This window comes from Hoplias malabaricus, chromosome 1 (assembly GCF_029633855.1).
Source record: "Hoplias malabaricus isolate fHopMal1 chromosome 1, fHopMal1.hap1, whole genome shotgun sequence".
NCBI lineage: Eukaryota > Metazoa > Chordata > Actinopteri > Characiformes > Erythrinidae > Hoplias > Hoplias malabaricus.
The window spans coordinates 14,612,218-14,629,812 of record NC_089800.1 but is presented as its reverse complement, the minus strand read 5'-3'; the positions used below and the strand labels follow the sequence as shown (position 1 = coordinate 14,629,812).

At 40.0% G+C, this 17,595-nt stretch overlaps 1 protein-coding gene across 8 annotated transcripts; it reads right to left on the bottom strand.

Annotated features, from left to right (window-relative positions):
- Window positions 1-177: 177 nt before the first annotated feature.
- Window positions 178-14,785, bottom strand: zmynd11 (zinc finger, MYND-type containing 11). Of its 8 annotated transcripts, none has more exons than XM_066646846.1 (16): window positions 14,511-14,656; window positions 11,454-11,585; window positions 11,199-11,358; window positions 10,116-10,139; window positions 8,529-8,735; window positions 8,228-8,305; window positions 8,024-8,116; window positions 7,514-7,601; window positions 7,366-7,421; window positions 5,996-6,073; window positions 5,752-5,870; window positions 4,881-5,196; window positions 4,524-4,592; window positions 4,123-4,419; window positions 2,965-3,150; window positions 178-1,927 (listed from the first exon to the last, which is right to left on the bottom strand). In XM_066646846.1, the coding sequence occupies exons 2-16, from the start codon at window positions 11,567-11,569 to the stop codon at window positions 1,805-1,807; spliced, it is 2,010 nt and encodes a 669-aa protein (XP_066502943.1). In that variant the 5' UTR covers window positions 11,570-11,585; window positions 14,511-14,656; the 3' UTR covers window positions 178-1,804. The 8 variants fall into 8 exon arrangements, 7 of the variants coding, with proteins under 7 accessions (XP_066502943.1, XP_066502947.1, XP_066502948.1 ...); XM_066646850.1 differs by having other exon boundaries at window positions 179-1,927; window positions 4,123-4,422; window positions 14,511-14,785; XM_066646851.1 differs by having other exon boundaries at window positions 179-1,927; window positions 8,529-8,690.
- Between the last annotated feature and the right edge of the window lie 2,810 nt (window positions 14,786-17,595).

Below are 17,595 nucleotides of genomic sequence, written 5' to 3'. Positions count from 1 at the left end.
AAATAACACTTTTATAGAAGCCTGCTTTGGCCTACCTTCACGAGATATGGTGCAATAAAGTGCTTTGATTGGTAAAAATTGTCATTGTTAACTTTGCATTGGCTTCTAAAAAGTTCCAAAAAAAACAAAAACCTTTTCGACTGCAAAAAGATTTTCAAAACCACTATCACCGCTTGATATGTTTATTGTTTATACAGAGTACTGTTACATACCGTAATGCAAGAGGGGCGTCTCTGATCCGCAGACGCTCAGGAAGGGCAGGACTTTCAACTTTTACAGCACATTAATCCAAACGCACATATGAAAAGAAAGACTACGTCCGCTGCAGACCGCCAGCTGGGCCTTGGCCTTATTTTCAGTAGTCCGTCATTTTTCCCCCCACATAAATTAAAATTTTAGAAGAAAGAAAGAAGCGTTGTTTGCAATAACAAAGAGACGTCAAATTACATTATTATTAAAAAAGAAAAGAAAAGAAAAAAAAGGCTGCATTCATTGATGAAATGCATATTTCTCACATGGGAAATAAAGTGGTTCATGCGCACTGGAATGAAACAACAGCCCATATCACTTGTGTCCTTTACAGGTTGACTTTTATCAAATACACAGTTAATGCATTCATGAAATGTACATAATGCTACCAACGTGCACATCTCATGAAATAGTCACGTTTAGCGGCAGACAGATATTTACATGTAGTGCAACAATGATGCAGAAACAGGGAGGAGAGCGATCTACAAACACATGGTTCAGAAAGAGACAAACCACATTTGCACTCGTGTCTGTGCGAAATGACAGCAAACACCTTGTGATTCCTAAACTCTTCAGACTGGTGAAGTCCGCTCAGGCCTCTCTCTCAGAACACAGCTCCTTCCCAAGTTTAGATTTGAGAACTTTGAATTTCAGATCATCCCCACTTCAGCGAGGACAGTTAAGTTGCTTTATATCTGGGTAAAATTTTTAAAAAGGATAAAATTCCTATTCAAATGCATAATTTACACTGATCTCTGTACAAACTGACCTCATGATTCTCATCGTTTTTAATTCTCTTGCACTGAACCAGGAAGCTTAAAATATCGAACTGATATTCTTTCCAACCTTAAGGAAACAACATAGGTAGCTTTAGGGTGCACAAGAAGCAAGGCATGAAATATGGAAACATTGGGGGGGGGGGGATTGATTCACACAAACTTCACTAAGATCTCACTCAGCAAAGATTTATAACACTTTAACTACAGAAAATGGACCCAAAATTAGCACATAAATAATCTGTTTTCATTAAAAATTCATCTTTCTATCTCAAAGTGTAACATGAAATGTGCATATTCATAAATGGAAGCGATTGTATTTTTTTCCCGACAGACACGACCTGCCATCTTCAACCCTGTTCCCAAAAAGATGATACATCACAACCATCAATAAAAACCAAGCGCAGAGTAAAACACCACCAATGTCAATCGATGCAGGAGGCAAACACCATCTGCTTATATAAAAAGTCAATATCTACAGGTCAAGTGATTAAGAATCACGTGTTTAAAAAGGTTATTACTTCACATTTCAGTTAGTTTGTAGGCAAGCAAGGCTCTTTTCATTGTACAGCAAATAAAAGATTTACAGAACCAAAGTAAAACAGTATAATCCCAATGTAAAAGGGTCGAGGGAGTGTCCGGGGCGCAAGCTGAAAAAACGCAGCTTAAAACTTCAGATTCCACGGAATGGGGATGGCGAGAGGACAAATCTAAATCATCCGCTAGTGTGGCTTGTGAGCGGGGAGGTGGCGAGAGGGAAAGCTGCGAGGGGCTGCGGCTCATCTCTTCCTGCGGCAGGTGCGTTTGTGGTCGGCGTGCCAGTGCTCCTGCTGACATTTGATGGAGCAGTAGGAGGTGTTCCAGCAGCAGTGGTACATGGCCTCCTCCTCGCAGTTGTAGCACTGACACACAGGGGGAGCCACGGCATGGAGAAAAAAAAACAGCAAATTGTCTACATTTGTTACAGTTCTTCACTTCAATAACTTTTTTAAATTCATATATATTTCTATTCCAATTAAATTCATCACTTTAAGCTGAAACTTAAGTACAACAATCAGCCAAAACATTAATATGACCTTTTTGTTTATGAGCTCCACTGACCATAGAGGAGCATTTGCTGCACTGTGAACTTTGTTAGCCCCCTTTCACTTCCTTCTTCAAATGGTAAGGACCCCCACAAAGCAGAGTGTGTCGTGCTGGTACGAGTGGATCACAGCAGTGTTGCTGGACTGTGAAGCAACCAATAATTTCCAGTGAACAGCATTTAAAACTCAAGCAGCACTGCTGGGTCTGATCCATTTGTACAAATACAACACACACTAACACACCACCACCACGACTGCGGTACTAAAACGATCCACCACATAAATAATACATGCTCATAATGAAGTATGAACAGCAACAGATCTGTAATGGTAAACTACAATGTGCACCTATATGGTAAATTGAGCTCAACCAAAAGGACAATGAATTTAGAAACAATGAAGCCATTTAAATAATACGGCAGATACTTTTATTGTAATTAAAATTTACTTTAACTTCTCAACAGTCATAATACAGAATTTAGAGGCACACTGCTATCTACAAGTCCATCTCGAAAGCACCATTTCAAAGCCAACGTCTAACGGCTGAAATAGAACAAGTGGCATTTTACGAGTAATCAAAAGCTCTGTAAAATGGATTCAAAACATCATAGAAGGACGTGCATATGCAGGCAGCAGGGAACATTAAGCATTTCAGACTGCACTTAAAGCGCACATTATCTTTCAAAGAGGAAAAATAGCTCTAACATCCTCACATTATATACTTTTATCTCTAGATATCGCAATGGAATCAAATATTACTTCCCATAGATTTGCCTTATTAACAATAGAGCAGGTGAAATGAAGCAAATTTAAAACTGAACAACTGTCCAATACTGCTGCCTTAGTTCACTCACCCACTGCTTCTTCTTGGTCTGCGAGATGAGCTGCTTGTGCTGGCTCACCACTTTCTTCATCTCCTCCATCAGCTCCTCTTTGCACTTGTCCTTCACCTGCTTGCACTTGCGTTCCATCTCAGCCTGAGCACTGGACACCGCTTTATTCACTGCCTGTCTCTTCTCTTCCTCCATTTCACTTCGCAGCTTTACAGACAGAACGAAGCAGAAGGATCAACAGACAAATACTACTAAAGCAGAACTAAATGTAGAACAAACATCTGGTGTTAAGAGAATTGCATTCTGGCGTTTCCCATTGATGCAATGAAATGTCGTCATGTACCTAACAACTGCTTCATGTGAATGGCAAGATATGGCCCTGGGTGGCACAGCGGTCTAAGCTTCAGCCCTATCACCTGGAGGTTCAGCGATTTTGTAAAAGTGTCTGAAAACATAGTGGACAATTTTACGTTCACTTAAACAATCCCACAATGCACCACTAAACAATGCACAACCCATGTGCACTAGCTGACACTAGTGGACAGTGGATAGCCATAACAGACTGGACTGTTTCTAAAAACCTGCATAAAGTAGTGTCTGAAATCATTTACTACCTTCCTGAATGCGGTGCCCTATAATAGTGCACTGTATAGTGAGTAAGATTGGAAAGATAAGACACTCACAAGGCGCTCTTTCCCCTAATCATTGCCTACAGTGCTGACTGGGACATCTGAGAAGTTTGCTTCACTCTCTGATGCACCAAATTGTTCATTGAGGACTGAAAAACTAAGCCTATTTAAAAGAAACCCCATCAAAGACCTACAGCGTGTCAGAAACTGTGCCCTACTCACTATATAGTGCACTATTTTTGGGTTCCGCCATTTTGTATGAGTGTCTGAGAACCCAGTGGAGAATTTTCAGTGCACTAAAACAATCCCACAATGCACTGAAAAAAGTTAGAGTACAACCCATGTACACTAGCTGATACTTGCGGATAGCGGATACCCATAATGCACTGTGCTGTTTGGTAAAAACCTGCATGAGTTAGTGTCGAAAACCGTTCACTCCCCTCCTGAATTCAGTTCCCTATAATAGTGCACTGTATAATGGGTAAAATGGAGAATAGTGAATAGGGAGCTGTTTCGAACACAGTGTCCAGAGCCTCTTTGAGCACCTCACCTTGTCCAGAGCCTCTTTGAGCACACGCTCTGTTTCCCGCTTGTTCTCAGCCTTCATCATCTCCTTCACATCACTGAAGATTTTGGTATACTTGTCGTGGCACATGTTCTGGCAGCTGCCCTCATTGACCGTCTGTGTTCCGCGGTGCAGCATTCGGGGCGTGGGCGTGGATGAAGAAGATGAAGGAGAGCTGGACTTTTTGGTTTGTGTGGACACGGACATGCGCTCAGGTTGGTGGGGTGTGGTGGTTGGGATCTCTTGACTGGAGCTCACCGCCTCCACTTCTGGCTCAGGCTCCTGCTAGAACAGAAGAAGAAGAGTGAGTAGACGAGTGCTTTTCTCACAGACATCCTTTACAGCAGACAAAGCTACATACTGTGGAATTACGAAAGTAAGAGTACCTCCTCTTTGGGTTCAGGTGCTTGGGAACGTCGGCTCTTCTTGGCTTTGGGTTCTTGGCTACCCTTGGACTAACAGAAACAATTAAATGTTACGATTCAACGTAGTCAAATATGAAGAAAATAATAAATGCTCTGCAAAAGGACATCATCTTTGCGGTGTCCACAATTCTCGTTTGTAATTTAATTAGCTTTGATTATGTTTAGCTACATTAACCTCACAACTTTAGTATGCATCAAAAGGAGCAGACTTTGAACAGCATTTGGCTAAAGACAAAATTGTGTACATGTGATTTTTCTCTGAATTACTGCTTTAATGTGGCGTCTGTTGAAAAAAGTTAATGAACCCGTATTTCTCACCTGCTCATTGCTGGTGGAAGAGATGCTAGACTCAGCCTCATCCTGTCGCTCATCCTGCCGCTCTGAACGCTCTGACCGCTCTTGCCGCTCCATCCGCTCTTGCCTATCCGACCGCTCTTGCCTATCCGACCGCTCTTGCCGCTCCGACCGCTCTTGCCGCTCCTCCGTCCAACATTTCCAGGTACGGCCTTCACGCAAAAAGCGCTGGTGCAGCTCTAGCTCCTCACAAGCCTTCTTCCAGCCTGCGCTGCGCTTCACCTGCAACTGCTGTACTTTCACAGAGATGTCTTGAATGTTGTCTGATGGAATCCAGGCTCTGGTGGAAGGCATATCACAGATATTTTAAAACAAAAGAAAAAGAGGAAAAAAAAACTACACAAAAAACTGCACTGCCATTCTTTTATTACACTACAATAATGGGTGCGCTTTGCTGTTCCTATCAAAATAACCGCTTTGCTACAGACTTAATAAAAATTAGCTGAGATACTCCAAAATCTATTTCAACCTGAAATCAAGCATACCTTTCTTTTGTTCTTTGTGACACTGGAGACAAATTCTTAATTTTCCCTTTGATCTAAGTGTTTGGACCTTTGCCATAAGTCTTTAGATTTTTTATAACATCACCATGCATTAGTTAATAATGGTTAATAAGTCATGAGTAATTATTTCATCTGATAAACCAAAGAAGGCAATCTTTGTTGCATGCACTTATGTATTTAGCTTAAAAAAAAAAAATATATATATATATATATATATATATATATATATATATTCTAAAAATTAACATAATGAGATGCAGCTTTAATAATAGCAATACAAAATCTTATTCTCCTCCTAATTTTACAGGTAGTGGTATACATTAAGCACCTACCTCTGGTGCTGGTGGCCAAAAAAGCGCACATCCACCTGGTTTCCTTCTCTTTGCATGACCTTCGCAGGCCAATAGCCAAAGCCTTTCATTCTGGCCCACACCAGCTCATGATTGGGTGCCTGAACAGATTTTCATATATTACTCATAGCTTCAAACAAATAAGGGTGTAATTAATCACAGAATAACCACCTAGCATGCTATCCCAATACTCATACATGGACTACAGATCTAGTCTAGTACTTACACATGGATAACAAAACCAATTGTCAGGTCGTGCGTTGGACAGATGGAAGCAATTTCTACACAACAGCAACTCATTCAGCTGTAGACAGAAAATCCAAAAGAAATAAATAAATACATAAATGACATAAACCTACATTGCACCCAGAATGTATTAAACAATAAAAGTACGTTCACAGACTTTATGTACAATCCCCATTTCCAGAAAAAAATCTATGCATTTATTGATTATGTGTAAATCATGTAAATAGTAATAAACGTAAGACCGTAAGTATGTTAAAAACAGAAATACTATTATTTGTGAAAAATATGTGCCCATTTGGAATTGTAATGGCAGCAACACATTCCAAAGAAGCTGGGACAATTGTGTTACAAAAAAAACAAATAAAATTAAAAAGAATTTATTAAATGGCAAGAAGCCAGTTACATGTTTGATTCAGAAGTAAAGACAGGAGTGGTTCACCACTCTTTGAATGCAGGCAAATAATGGACCAATACAAAAATAACATTCCTTAACTTAAGAAAGTAAATGATTTGGGGATTTATCGCCTACAGAACATTATCATTAAAAGTTTCAGAGAATCCACAGAAAACTCTATGAGCAAGGGACAAGGCCCAAAACCAATATTGATTGGCTGTGTGATCTTTGGGCCCTCAGGGCTGAGAAACACTTCACAAAACCACTGTCTGTAAACACAGTTTGTTACAAGTTAAAACTCATAAATGCAATAAAAAAAAAAAAAAACATATAGAAACAGGATCCAGGATCAACAAAGACTTCTCCGGCAACAATGCCTCACTGTGTCCTCTAGACTAAAGAGAAGAGGGACCATCCGGATTGTAATAAGCACATAGTTCAAAAGTTGCTATCAGTGATATGGGGCTGCTTTCATGCACATGGCATGAGTGATTGCACATGTGTGAAGACACTGTTAATGCTGAATGATATATACAGATTTTGAAGCATCCAGAGACATTTTTTTGTTCCATCCAAACATTGTTTTATTTTTCTGTGAAGGCCTTGCTTATTTTAGTAAGACAAGGCCAATAAACATTCTGCATAGATTACAACAACATGACTAATTAGTAAAAGAGTTCAGTGCTAATAATCGACCCATCACCCATTGGAAAAAAGTGCATTTTGAAGCAATAAACTCTATAACAGAGACCTAAGGCTGTTGAGCGGCTGAAATCTTATTACATATGAGCATGGGAAAACATTCAACATTCAAACATGTTGCTAGCATCAAATTCAAAATGGGTAAATATTTTTTCAAATATTTTGTACAACACGGAATTCCAGTTGGAATTTAGAACTTATTTTGAGCCAGATGCTAACATAAGGTTTAATGAATACATGTTTCATGCTCTTACCTCATGGCATGTGTCATTGTAGAGAAGTCTGGCAATTTCGGTCTGATCACTATGTGCTAGAGGGAAATAAAACACTGGGACTAAGTAATCAGCACAACCATCGTTATTACATAAAGTAATCCCAGCATCCCAACACAATTAGTCTAACCTCCATGCAGAATAGCTGTGTTGTGGACAATAAGCTGAGCATCTGCTTTGAACTCCTCAAAGTTTTTGTACTTGCCTTCAGAGATATTCTGCAGGTGGAAAAAGAAGTGTTTTAGGAAACCATGGCAGCAGAAATATATAAACACAAAGCAAGTGTGCTCTAAAATATGTTCCTGGAAATTTACCATGCTGAGGAGTCCAAGTCACAAACAGTTATGAATACTGACATTTTAAAATAATTCTGTATTAGGTGTATGTGGATAATATTCTCACCAATATTATCAGGGAACCTAATTTCTTGCACAACTTACAGTACACATATAGACTCAAGTAAACATTTTTACAATATTCAATATTAATTTATTTCAAGCATTACCAAAATGCTTACTTAAAACACCACTATTCCAGATATCCATACATCTCTTTTGACATCTAGAGATATGTCCATCTCTAATTAGTACTGAAAAAAGTACTAAGTTAAGTCTTCTCTACGTGTGCCCTTGGCACTCACCTCCTGAATGTTGTCCACATCCAGTGCTGTGTGAATAAGCCTACTGTACATGGGCTGCTTTGTCTCTTTGCCTTTTTTGTGGAGATCGACTGCCTGAGGAGAAAATAAAGAGATCCAGCTGAAAATACTGTTTTCTGGTTACTGTAGCTAGTGTGCCCATTAGTAATAAATAAAAGGTAATTCAATGGTATAATATATACACACCCTTTCCTTCATTCGTCCAAGTATAAAGCTCAGGTATGTGGTCATTTCCTGCTTGCTGAAGTTTTTCCTTTTACTACCCTATTTGCAAACACAAAAACATACAATTCATTTAAGAGCCCAGTGACTTACTGTCAATGTTTAACAGAAAAAGCATACAGCCTTGGCTGAGACCATGAACTGACATTTATTCAGTTAACTCCAATTTTAAGTATATATTCTTTAACTGATTCATTTTAAGGTAGCAATATACAAATGCAAATATTTCCCACATGTATCCTTGCATTGCCTTGAGTGTGCATACCCTACAGATTGTGCACTGCCAGTGGGAGGTTGCATCCCTGGGCCTGTGCTCCTCAGACAGACAACGTAGATGATAGACTCGGAAGCAGCCGTCACACTCCAGCACATCACCGGGCAGATGACACTCGAAACAGTACCAGTCATGGCTCTCCGCCTCCCAGTCCTGCAACACACACAGCAGAGTCATCGCCCTCCGCCCAGCCCCGTCCTGCGGAACGGCGCACCTCTCAAGCTCCATCCCTCAGACTGGGTCAACTACATCACAGTCATCAATGTTGACTCAAAGTAAAGTTGCTTCACAATCCACTATGAACAATATTTAATGTTATTTATCATAGATTCAATTTAAATGGTCAATATCTCTCACATTTCAATAAATTACAACACCTGGTCATTATGTGAACTATTTTAATAATGAAGGAATTCAAATATATTAAATTGAATTATAGAAGTATAGTTACCCCATTTTAATACAGTTTAAAAAGAAAGTATGATGGCCACTACAAACAATTTGCTTAATGACCACTTGAATGACCATGTAAATCAAACCCAAATGATTACAAATTTCTGAATTTCAATCACATTCTCACATGCCACATTCACATTCATCACGTTTTCACACCAGTTCCTTTGAGATTGCAACTTTTTCATCAGACTAAAAAGATTTAATCAACATTTTGAAGAGACTCACCACCAGCAGCACTATCACACACACACCGGGAAAAAACCCCTGCTTCCATTTCTACCAGTGCAACAGCGATTCAGAATTCCTATCCAAAACGCATTCAGCACTTTCAAGGTACAAAATGTGACCTGCTTCTAAAATGTAATTCTGTACTGTTAAAGGTTTCTCCTACAGAAAAGGTGGGTGGATGTTCAGCTGGAACATTTATGAGGGTGAGAACTCAAAAGCAGATCTAACTACATTTCAAGCCTGGGTCTCCTTCAGTGCTTGGAGAGAGTGCTTTGAAAAGAGGAATTAAAAGAGGTATTTCACAAAGAGTGATTTCTCTGTAAGCTTAATAATGAAAACTCTAAGTTAGGGTTGCCCAATAGTAACATCAACATTTGCTCTTCTCCTATTGGACAGACCTGACTTTTTGGCTCAAGCTTCCTGGCAAACTTAAAACTTCTACTTTGTGAAATAACACCACCAGATGTGTGAAACCACAATGCTGTGTATGTATTTGGGGCAGGGAGAGTTTTTAAAGATTCAAAGAACTAGCTAATATGAAGAGATCACGACTACTTGGCATTCAGTGACGAAACAGACTCACAGAGATGACTGCACACAGAACAGCTTTGAAGCTCAATGAAGCTTGTAGACAGCAGTAACCTTTTCTTTAAGAGTTTACAAGCAACTTCATATTCTGCAGTTAAGCAATGAATGCTAGTAAGGATTCACTCCATCGTTAGTCTCTCAGATGTCACGAATGTGACTTGCAGAAGTCACATTTTTGATTACACTGCTGTGTCAAAAAGCTTTATTTAGTTTAAAAGCTGTACTGTGAACAGGCTACACAAATTACCAACTACAGGGAAGATTAAGTTAGTAAGAAGAAATCACAGCAAATTAACATCAGCCTACCTTGCTTCCCTCAGACATCTGCTCCTGTGATTGCAAGTGATCCAGAAAAAAATTGCTTAAAATCCTAAATCTGAAAGTTGAAGTTGGCTGACTGTAACCACTGGGTTTTAGTGTTAGAACCTTGTACACTTTGGGTGGCTGAGGATATAAGCAGTGACATGGACCTGTGCTACTACGAGATGTCAGCAAAAGCATAAGAAAATAAGAAAACTGGTTGGGCACAGAATTAGCTGCAGTTTCTGAAGAGGAACGACGCATATATTGTGGATCTTGCTTGACAGTTTAACAAATATAGCTTTAGTTCTAAGGCCTAGACTGGCAAACACAGACCACCCTAAATTCAGTCTCACACAAAAGAGAGGAATCTCACTCGCTACTGAGGAAAACACAGAGGTCTCAATCTACTTTTGGCACATGAATGCAACTGAAAGAAAACTACAGAAAAAGCATTTAAATAATACAATATTTATATGAACTTTAAAAAATGCAAAAGGAAAAACAGATCCGTAAGCTGCCTAACTGTCAGGAAAATGAAAGGAAACAGTTAATTTTAAATAGAATAAAAAAACTAACCCAACACTGCATTTAATATAACAAACATTAAGAATGAATCATATATGATAGAGTGGATATTGCAACTGAGCTGAAAAAAAGATATTATCAGTTATATTATAAACAGAACAAATGTCAATAATAAAACTAGAAAATGGAGGCAACAAAAAACACCTTGGATACAAAAAAGGTTGTATTTGAGCCATATTCAAACACTGCAAATAGAGGATGTAGGTACAAACATTACAGTATCCTCAACTAATATTCTAACATAACGTAGTAACATAATTTTAACATAAGTAGTTCAGAATATGCAAGCCGGTCCCTATATCAGTTAAATGTTTAAACAAAAATGTCAGACAGGTCCTTAATCTTCAGCATTAGGGGTGTGTCGCCCAGCTGTGGATTTAGTGTAGTTTTAGACTGCAGTGCCAGAAGAAATGTACCACTATTACAGTCACATTATTCTAGGGCCCGACTGAAGGGTCAATAACGTGCCAAAATGCCATATAGAAGTTCTGTGCATCTTACCATCTCATCCCCAGGTAGCCAGTAGCCCTCCTGCTCAACTCCTGCCTTGGATCCTTTGCAGCCCACAGTGAGGGTCTCCACCACCAGGCCATCCTTCACTGCAAGCACCAGTTGCCTGGCTGTTTCTTTCGGGTGCATGCCGTATACACGGCTTAAATACCTGCAGCAAAAAGTACAAACCTGTTATTTCCCATGTTATTTATGAAAGAAAAAGAAAAAACACATGTAACTTTAAATTAATGTGGCAGGGGTTACTTGGAGATTCTGTCCATGTTTGCAATCTGCTTCTGGTTGCGAATGACCTCGATGGCTGACCAGATATACTGGACGACTTTGGGGTCAGCCTGCCTCTTCTTCACTACACGTGACATGGCTATGTGTTCTAACCTGCAACATAAACATACATAAATGCATGAATTAAACGTATAACAGCAAACAAGACCACAAAAGTTTAACCACAGTAAATACACTGTAAAACACACACACACACACAAGCAGTAAACCACTATCTATTTTGCAAGATATCTTCTGGAACACTTACCAAGTTTTTAATCAAATTTGTGTTCAATAATGACACTGACAAGAATTAATTTTAAATAACCCACACATTCAGTACTATTTATTTTCTTTCAGTGTCTGACACACACAGCTTAATAGCAAAAAGTATAGCAAGAAAATCTTTCATTCGACAAATGACTTAATATACTACTGAATGACAGCACATTATCCTCTGACTTCAGAAAGCAATTTCCCATTTGCGTGACTGTGTTTGACAGCATTTGTTTATGTGCACTGTTTTTCTGTTAGCTTTGGAGGAACACCAAGCTGAGCTTTACAGCACTGAGAGCCAGCAAAGACATCATAGATCAACCTGGGAGAACGAGAGGGCCCCATCTTTCTTAATCTTTGATTGGTTTAAAGCATGCATTGCAAAACAAAATCAAATATAATCGTGATTAAAGCACATGCAAAAGTAATGAACATGTAAAACACACCTAGTCCTACTTTATATGTTCAGAGCTGAGAATGTATTTACTATTCACAAAAGACAGCAACAATCACCAACTACAAAAATTCTAAACTGCTATTTAAAATGTCTAACTGTTCAGTAGCCTACATAAACATTTACATTTTTCTATAGCGACATGACCACCAGCAGTGTATTTATAGAAAGGATGTGTGACATGATTTAACTTACACTCATACAGGTGTCAGTTTAGGATTATAATTTGAGGCTTGCATTAGTCTGAATGTGTTTTCTTTTTGGAACTCCTAACATTAGTTAACAGTAGAAACGGCTGGTCTATTCCACAAATTAATTTACATCACTACAATAAGACAGTATCTTACCAGCCAAACAACGCATAAGTGTCACTTAATGACTGCAATGCCATTTGAAACACTTAAAAATCAGACAAAGATTCCACACTGAAATGAGGAAACCACATTCATATACATTTTAAAGTGTGTTTGTTAAAAAAGAACATTTTGATTATCAAATGCAATGTGGTTAACAATGAGCAAAGCTAATAATATTATGCCATCAAGGAATTTCTGCTGGATTGGAAATCCATAAATTACTTTAAATGTATAATTTGGGTAAATAAGCAAAATATTTAAAGAGACTTCTTCAGTCACGATCACAACATAACTCAAGACTCAATAACTCAAAACAAAGAAAAAAAAACCTAATCTCAACACAAATTACCATTGAATGTGTGACCTGAAGGTACTTAAGAGGTATTATAGGTGCATGTTTAGTTCTCAAATTCCAGTGAATATTGGGAGACATTCATTCATTCATTATCTGTAAGCGCTTATCCAGTTCAGGGTCGCAGTGGGTCCAGAGCCTACCTGGAATCATTGGGCACAAGGCGGGAACACACCCTGGAGGGGGCGTCAGTCCTACACAGGGCAATACACACACACACTCACACCTACGGACACTTTTGAGTCACCAATCCACCTACCAACATGTGTTTTTGGACTGTGGGAGGGAACCAGAGCATCCAGAGGAAACCCACGCGGACACGGGGAGAACACACCACACTCCTCACAGACAGTCACCCGGAGGAAACCCACGCAGACACGGGGAGAACACACCACACTCCTCACAGACAGTCACCCGGAGGAAACCCACGCAGACACGGGGAGAACACACCACACTCCTCACAGACAGTCACCCAGAAGAAACCCACACAGACACAGAGAGAACACACCACACTCCTCACAGACAGTCACCCGGAGGAAACCCACACAGACACAGAAAAAACACACCACACTCCTCACAGACAATCACCCAGAAGAAACCCACGCAGACACGGGGAGAACATACCACACTCCTCACAGACAGTCACCCGGAGGAAACCCACGCAGACACAGGGAGAACACACCACACTCCTCACAGACAGTCACCCGGAGGAAACCCAAGCAGACACAGGGAGAACACACCGACTCCTCACAGACAGTCACCCGGAGGAAACCCAAGCAGACACAGGGAGAACACACCGACTCCTCACAGACAGTCACCCGGAGCGGGAATCAAACCCACAACCTCCAGGTCCTCCAAGCAGGGGTCACAACAACACCGCTAACGTTACTTCCATCTCAGTTTTTTTTTTTTTTTTTGGCCAAGCTTTCAGTTGATTGCGCAATGACAAGTCAACGTGTAAATCCACACGACTCCTACAAAATTAAATACATGAACTTCTACAGCATTTTAATAACAGGCGTAAGACCCGTTACTTTTAATAACGAGACTAAAGCTTTTTAAAAGCGGCTACTGTGGCAATGTGGACCCATGTGATCAGCAGAGTGAGTGTCGGAATGTAAAGCTGGGGAAGACAAACTAAGATAAATTGCGAATTAAACAATAATGCTTGAGTTACTCTGACGTCTGACAGACGTTTTCCGTAATAAACAAGGTAATAAACGAGACACGCAGACTGCTCTACTCTCGTTAACACTATTGCTGTGCGAAATAATCCGAGCTCAATGTAAAAACAACAGCGGCTACACCGCTTAAAACATCCATGAAGACTCATTAAAGGAGAATACTTTTAATTGATAATGTGTTGACTAAGGTGTATGGTGTATAATACACATGTCTGTGGTGCGAAACGTTAAGGTAAGCGAAGTGAACAAGGATATAAAAGCTCAGCGAGCCGTGCTCGTCGGCAGCAGAGCTGATCGGACGCCATGTTGATATGCCTCCCTCGCTTCGAGACAAAACCAGGCAGTTGGGAGCGGATTTGTTTGGGTTTCTGACGCCGTATACGACACCGAAACGGCACCGTATTCGCTCGTACTTACCACCGTCCGATAGCTTGTTGATTGCCTCGGCTTGTTGTCCTGCTTACGGCGCTCACATGTGTGTTTTTGCGGGTGAAAAGTGAGCGGTGCGCAGCGCCAGGCCCGCCGGCCGCACTTCCACTCGAGGCGGTAAACACACGCAGGCACTGGGGAGAGAGAGTGAGAAGGAGGGAGGGAGAGAGAGAGAGAGAGAGCTCTAGCGGCCGCGCGGAGAGTTGCGGTCTGTTTCTTTTCTTCCTGCACGTACACCAGAACTCACCATCTTACCATACACAAAAGAAAGACACAGAAATATAATACATGTTCCCCTAGCCCATTCCTAAGGTTAAAGGTGGGTTAGGTCACTTAACAAACCGATTCCTCAGAGTTGGTCTTTTCTTGTTGACTTGTACCATAATAGTTTATAGTGTGATTCGACCATTGGAGTGCCATTTGTTACACATATGTTCCGTTTATATATCTATGAATGTTAAAGGTGTAGTCAGGCAGTTTCATGTGGGAGCCTGTCTGTGTTGATATATTTCACCAACCGCCCCCAGAGGTCATGCTTCCCAAATCCAGTCCATAGTCATCCGCCAGGGCAAACTGTCGTGGAGCTGAGCTCTTCAAACAGGATTCTGAAAGCACAGTAAGAACCTGTACTACTGTAGGGTGACCAGACGTCCTCTTTTACCCGGACATGTCCTCTTTTTTAGACTTAAAAAATGTCCGGGTAGAATTTCACAAATATCCGGGATTTTGTCTTTCTAGAGCTTACGTAGAACTTCGAGAATTGTTTCGTTCACAAACTAGTCCCGCCCTCCCCTACTCCGATTGGTTCGCTTGAGTGAGAAGGGGGCGTGGTGAAGTAGCCTAAAATCTTCTGATTGGACGGTCTGACTGTAGCGCTACCGTTATTGGTCGATAACCTTCTCTGTAAACATTTAATTGGTCCGTCTGCACGTCAGTAGTCCTTGTTTACGTCAGGCAAAGCTCATGTACCAACCCACATCTCGAGCAGCTATGCCGAAACGTAAATGTATGTTCTCGGATGATTTAAAAAAGAAATTCCCATGTTTTGTGTATTAAATAAAGGTGTAAAAGACCTAAAAGCACACATAGGTTCAGCTAAGCAACACACACACACAAAACATTAATGTGTATATTACATTATAATACACAGAATTTCTTCATCATGGTCAAGGTCACAGAGGGTCAGGGGTCTACCCGGAAACACTGGGCACAATGTAGGAACACACTTGACAACAATATATATATATATAAATGTACATAACTGACCCCATCCTGTACTGAAACCATCACTATGACATTCAACACACTGAGAATTGTTTTTTTATAATAATTAAAAAGTGTGCCATATTTGTAATCAGCAAAGAAAACAAACAAATAATACAAATTAAATAATCTTCTTGAGATGTTCAAACGCATCTTTGCCTTGACTGAATGTACCAAATAAAAGTTGCATATAATTTTATATCTGTATAATATTTCACCAGGACTGTATGCTCTGTACTCAGAGTCGTGATCTGGGAAGAGCAGATGTACTGTGCAGTTCTGTTCGAAGGAATTTCATGAAGCTGCTTCGGTGCTCCTTCAACATCGCCAGAAGATGGCGGTCGAACAAGGTGAAATATTTCACCATCCAGTGTAGAAACAGTTGTTCAGTCTGGCGTTTATTTGATCAACCAATCATGTTACATAAGGCGATCGTGGAGTTTTTTTTAATGTTCATATGATGTCTGCAGCTTTGGCATCACTAGAAAATTTGATCTGAACGCTCAGTTGAACTCCTGGAGATTTAGTGTCTGTAGAGTGATAGTGTCAAGAATTGTCTGTTTATCAGTTAATGTCATTCACCTGCAGTTCAGAATGCATCTCTTTAGCTCTTGTTCCAAAAACACATTGTAATAAAAATTGTATTTATAAAACCAGTAATATATTTTGTTTAAAGCTCAAATTTGTCAATTATACACAAAATATAGGTAATGTAAATTCATTATTAATTTGTCCAAAAATATCAGATGTACAAGTCAGCGCAATCTGAGTCCTACACTTAACTGTCTTATATTATGCATGTACAAATCAAGATTGTCTCACTCCATTACTATATAAAATGGTCAGAGGGTCAGACTCTTTGAACTTACAGAAGGGCTAATTTGGCCATGGACATTACCTCAGTAGTTTCTGTTGACTTGCATGTTGGCTTACATAGGAATAAACGTCTCCAGTATTTTAGATTCTGGCCCTGTTCTGTTCTCTGGTTTTCTCTGGTCTCTCTGCTCTGGAGCAGTAATGTGGATTTGTTTGAAATCTATTGTTTTATTTCATTTATGTTTAATTTGTTTAGGATATTTTTATATTCCAATGCCTGAATATTCTTAATAATTAGGTTTTAGCTAAGATGACGAATGCGTTTTATTGGCCCACGTTCCCACCCAATAAAATCAAGCACTGTTTGAATGCCACAGAATTCCTTAGTAAAGATGCTACCCACCATGTATCCTTTTATGGACACAATTTACCCATCCTCCGGACTGTACTTCTGTCATGATAATGTGCTTTGTCCCCAAGCCCAAGTCATTTCAAATGCCTTCTATGAACATGAGAATTCATTCAAGATAAAATGTCCTCTGATGTATGATGAAACCGAATATATGGAACTAGATAAAGCCACTTCAGCTGTCAGTCATGATCAGCGTACGCATTCTGCCACTACACCCTCTCCCACTTCCTAAATGTCCTGTTGTCATAGATGACTTTCCACTGTCAAACACTCCAGTCCATTATTTCTCAGGCTGCAGAATACATGCAGCAGGACAATCCTGAGTTCTACTATTTACATTAGCATGTCATAACAGGACAGAGAGGGGTTTTGGGTAGTGTGGAGAGAGTAAACACAGGAAAGGGACTGTTTCAAAAGCCAGCCACAGTCTTTGGGGATGAGCATAGATGCTGGAGAAAACTGTTCAGATTCAGTAGTAATGCTACTGCAGTGGAAAGTATTCAGCTGTCTTAAAATATACCATGGACCTAATGAAACTTGGGTTATGGTACATCCAACTTTCCTGTACGGCCTGCTGTTGCC

Bases quoted from the DNA above. Each gene is read 5' to 3' on its own strand.
- zmynd11 (XM_066646850.1), bottom strand. From the start codon at position 11,569: ATGTCACGTGTAGTGAAGAAGAGGCAGGCTGACCCCAAAGTCGTCCAG. The intron at 8,117-8,227 runs GTGTGTATATAT...TTTTCTCCTCAG, and splicing joins TTGGACGAATGAAGGAAAGG to GCAGTCGATCTCCACAAAAA. The intron at 1,928-2,964 runs GTGAGTGAACTA...CCTGTGTGTCAG, and splicing joins AGACCAAGAAGAAGCAGTGG to TGCTACAACTGCGAGGAGGA.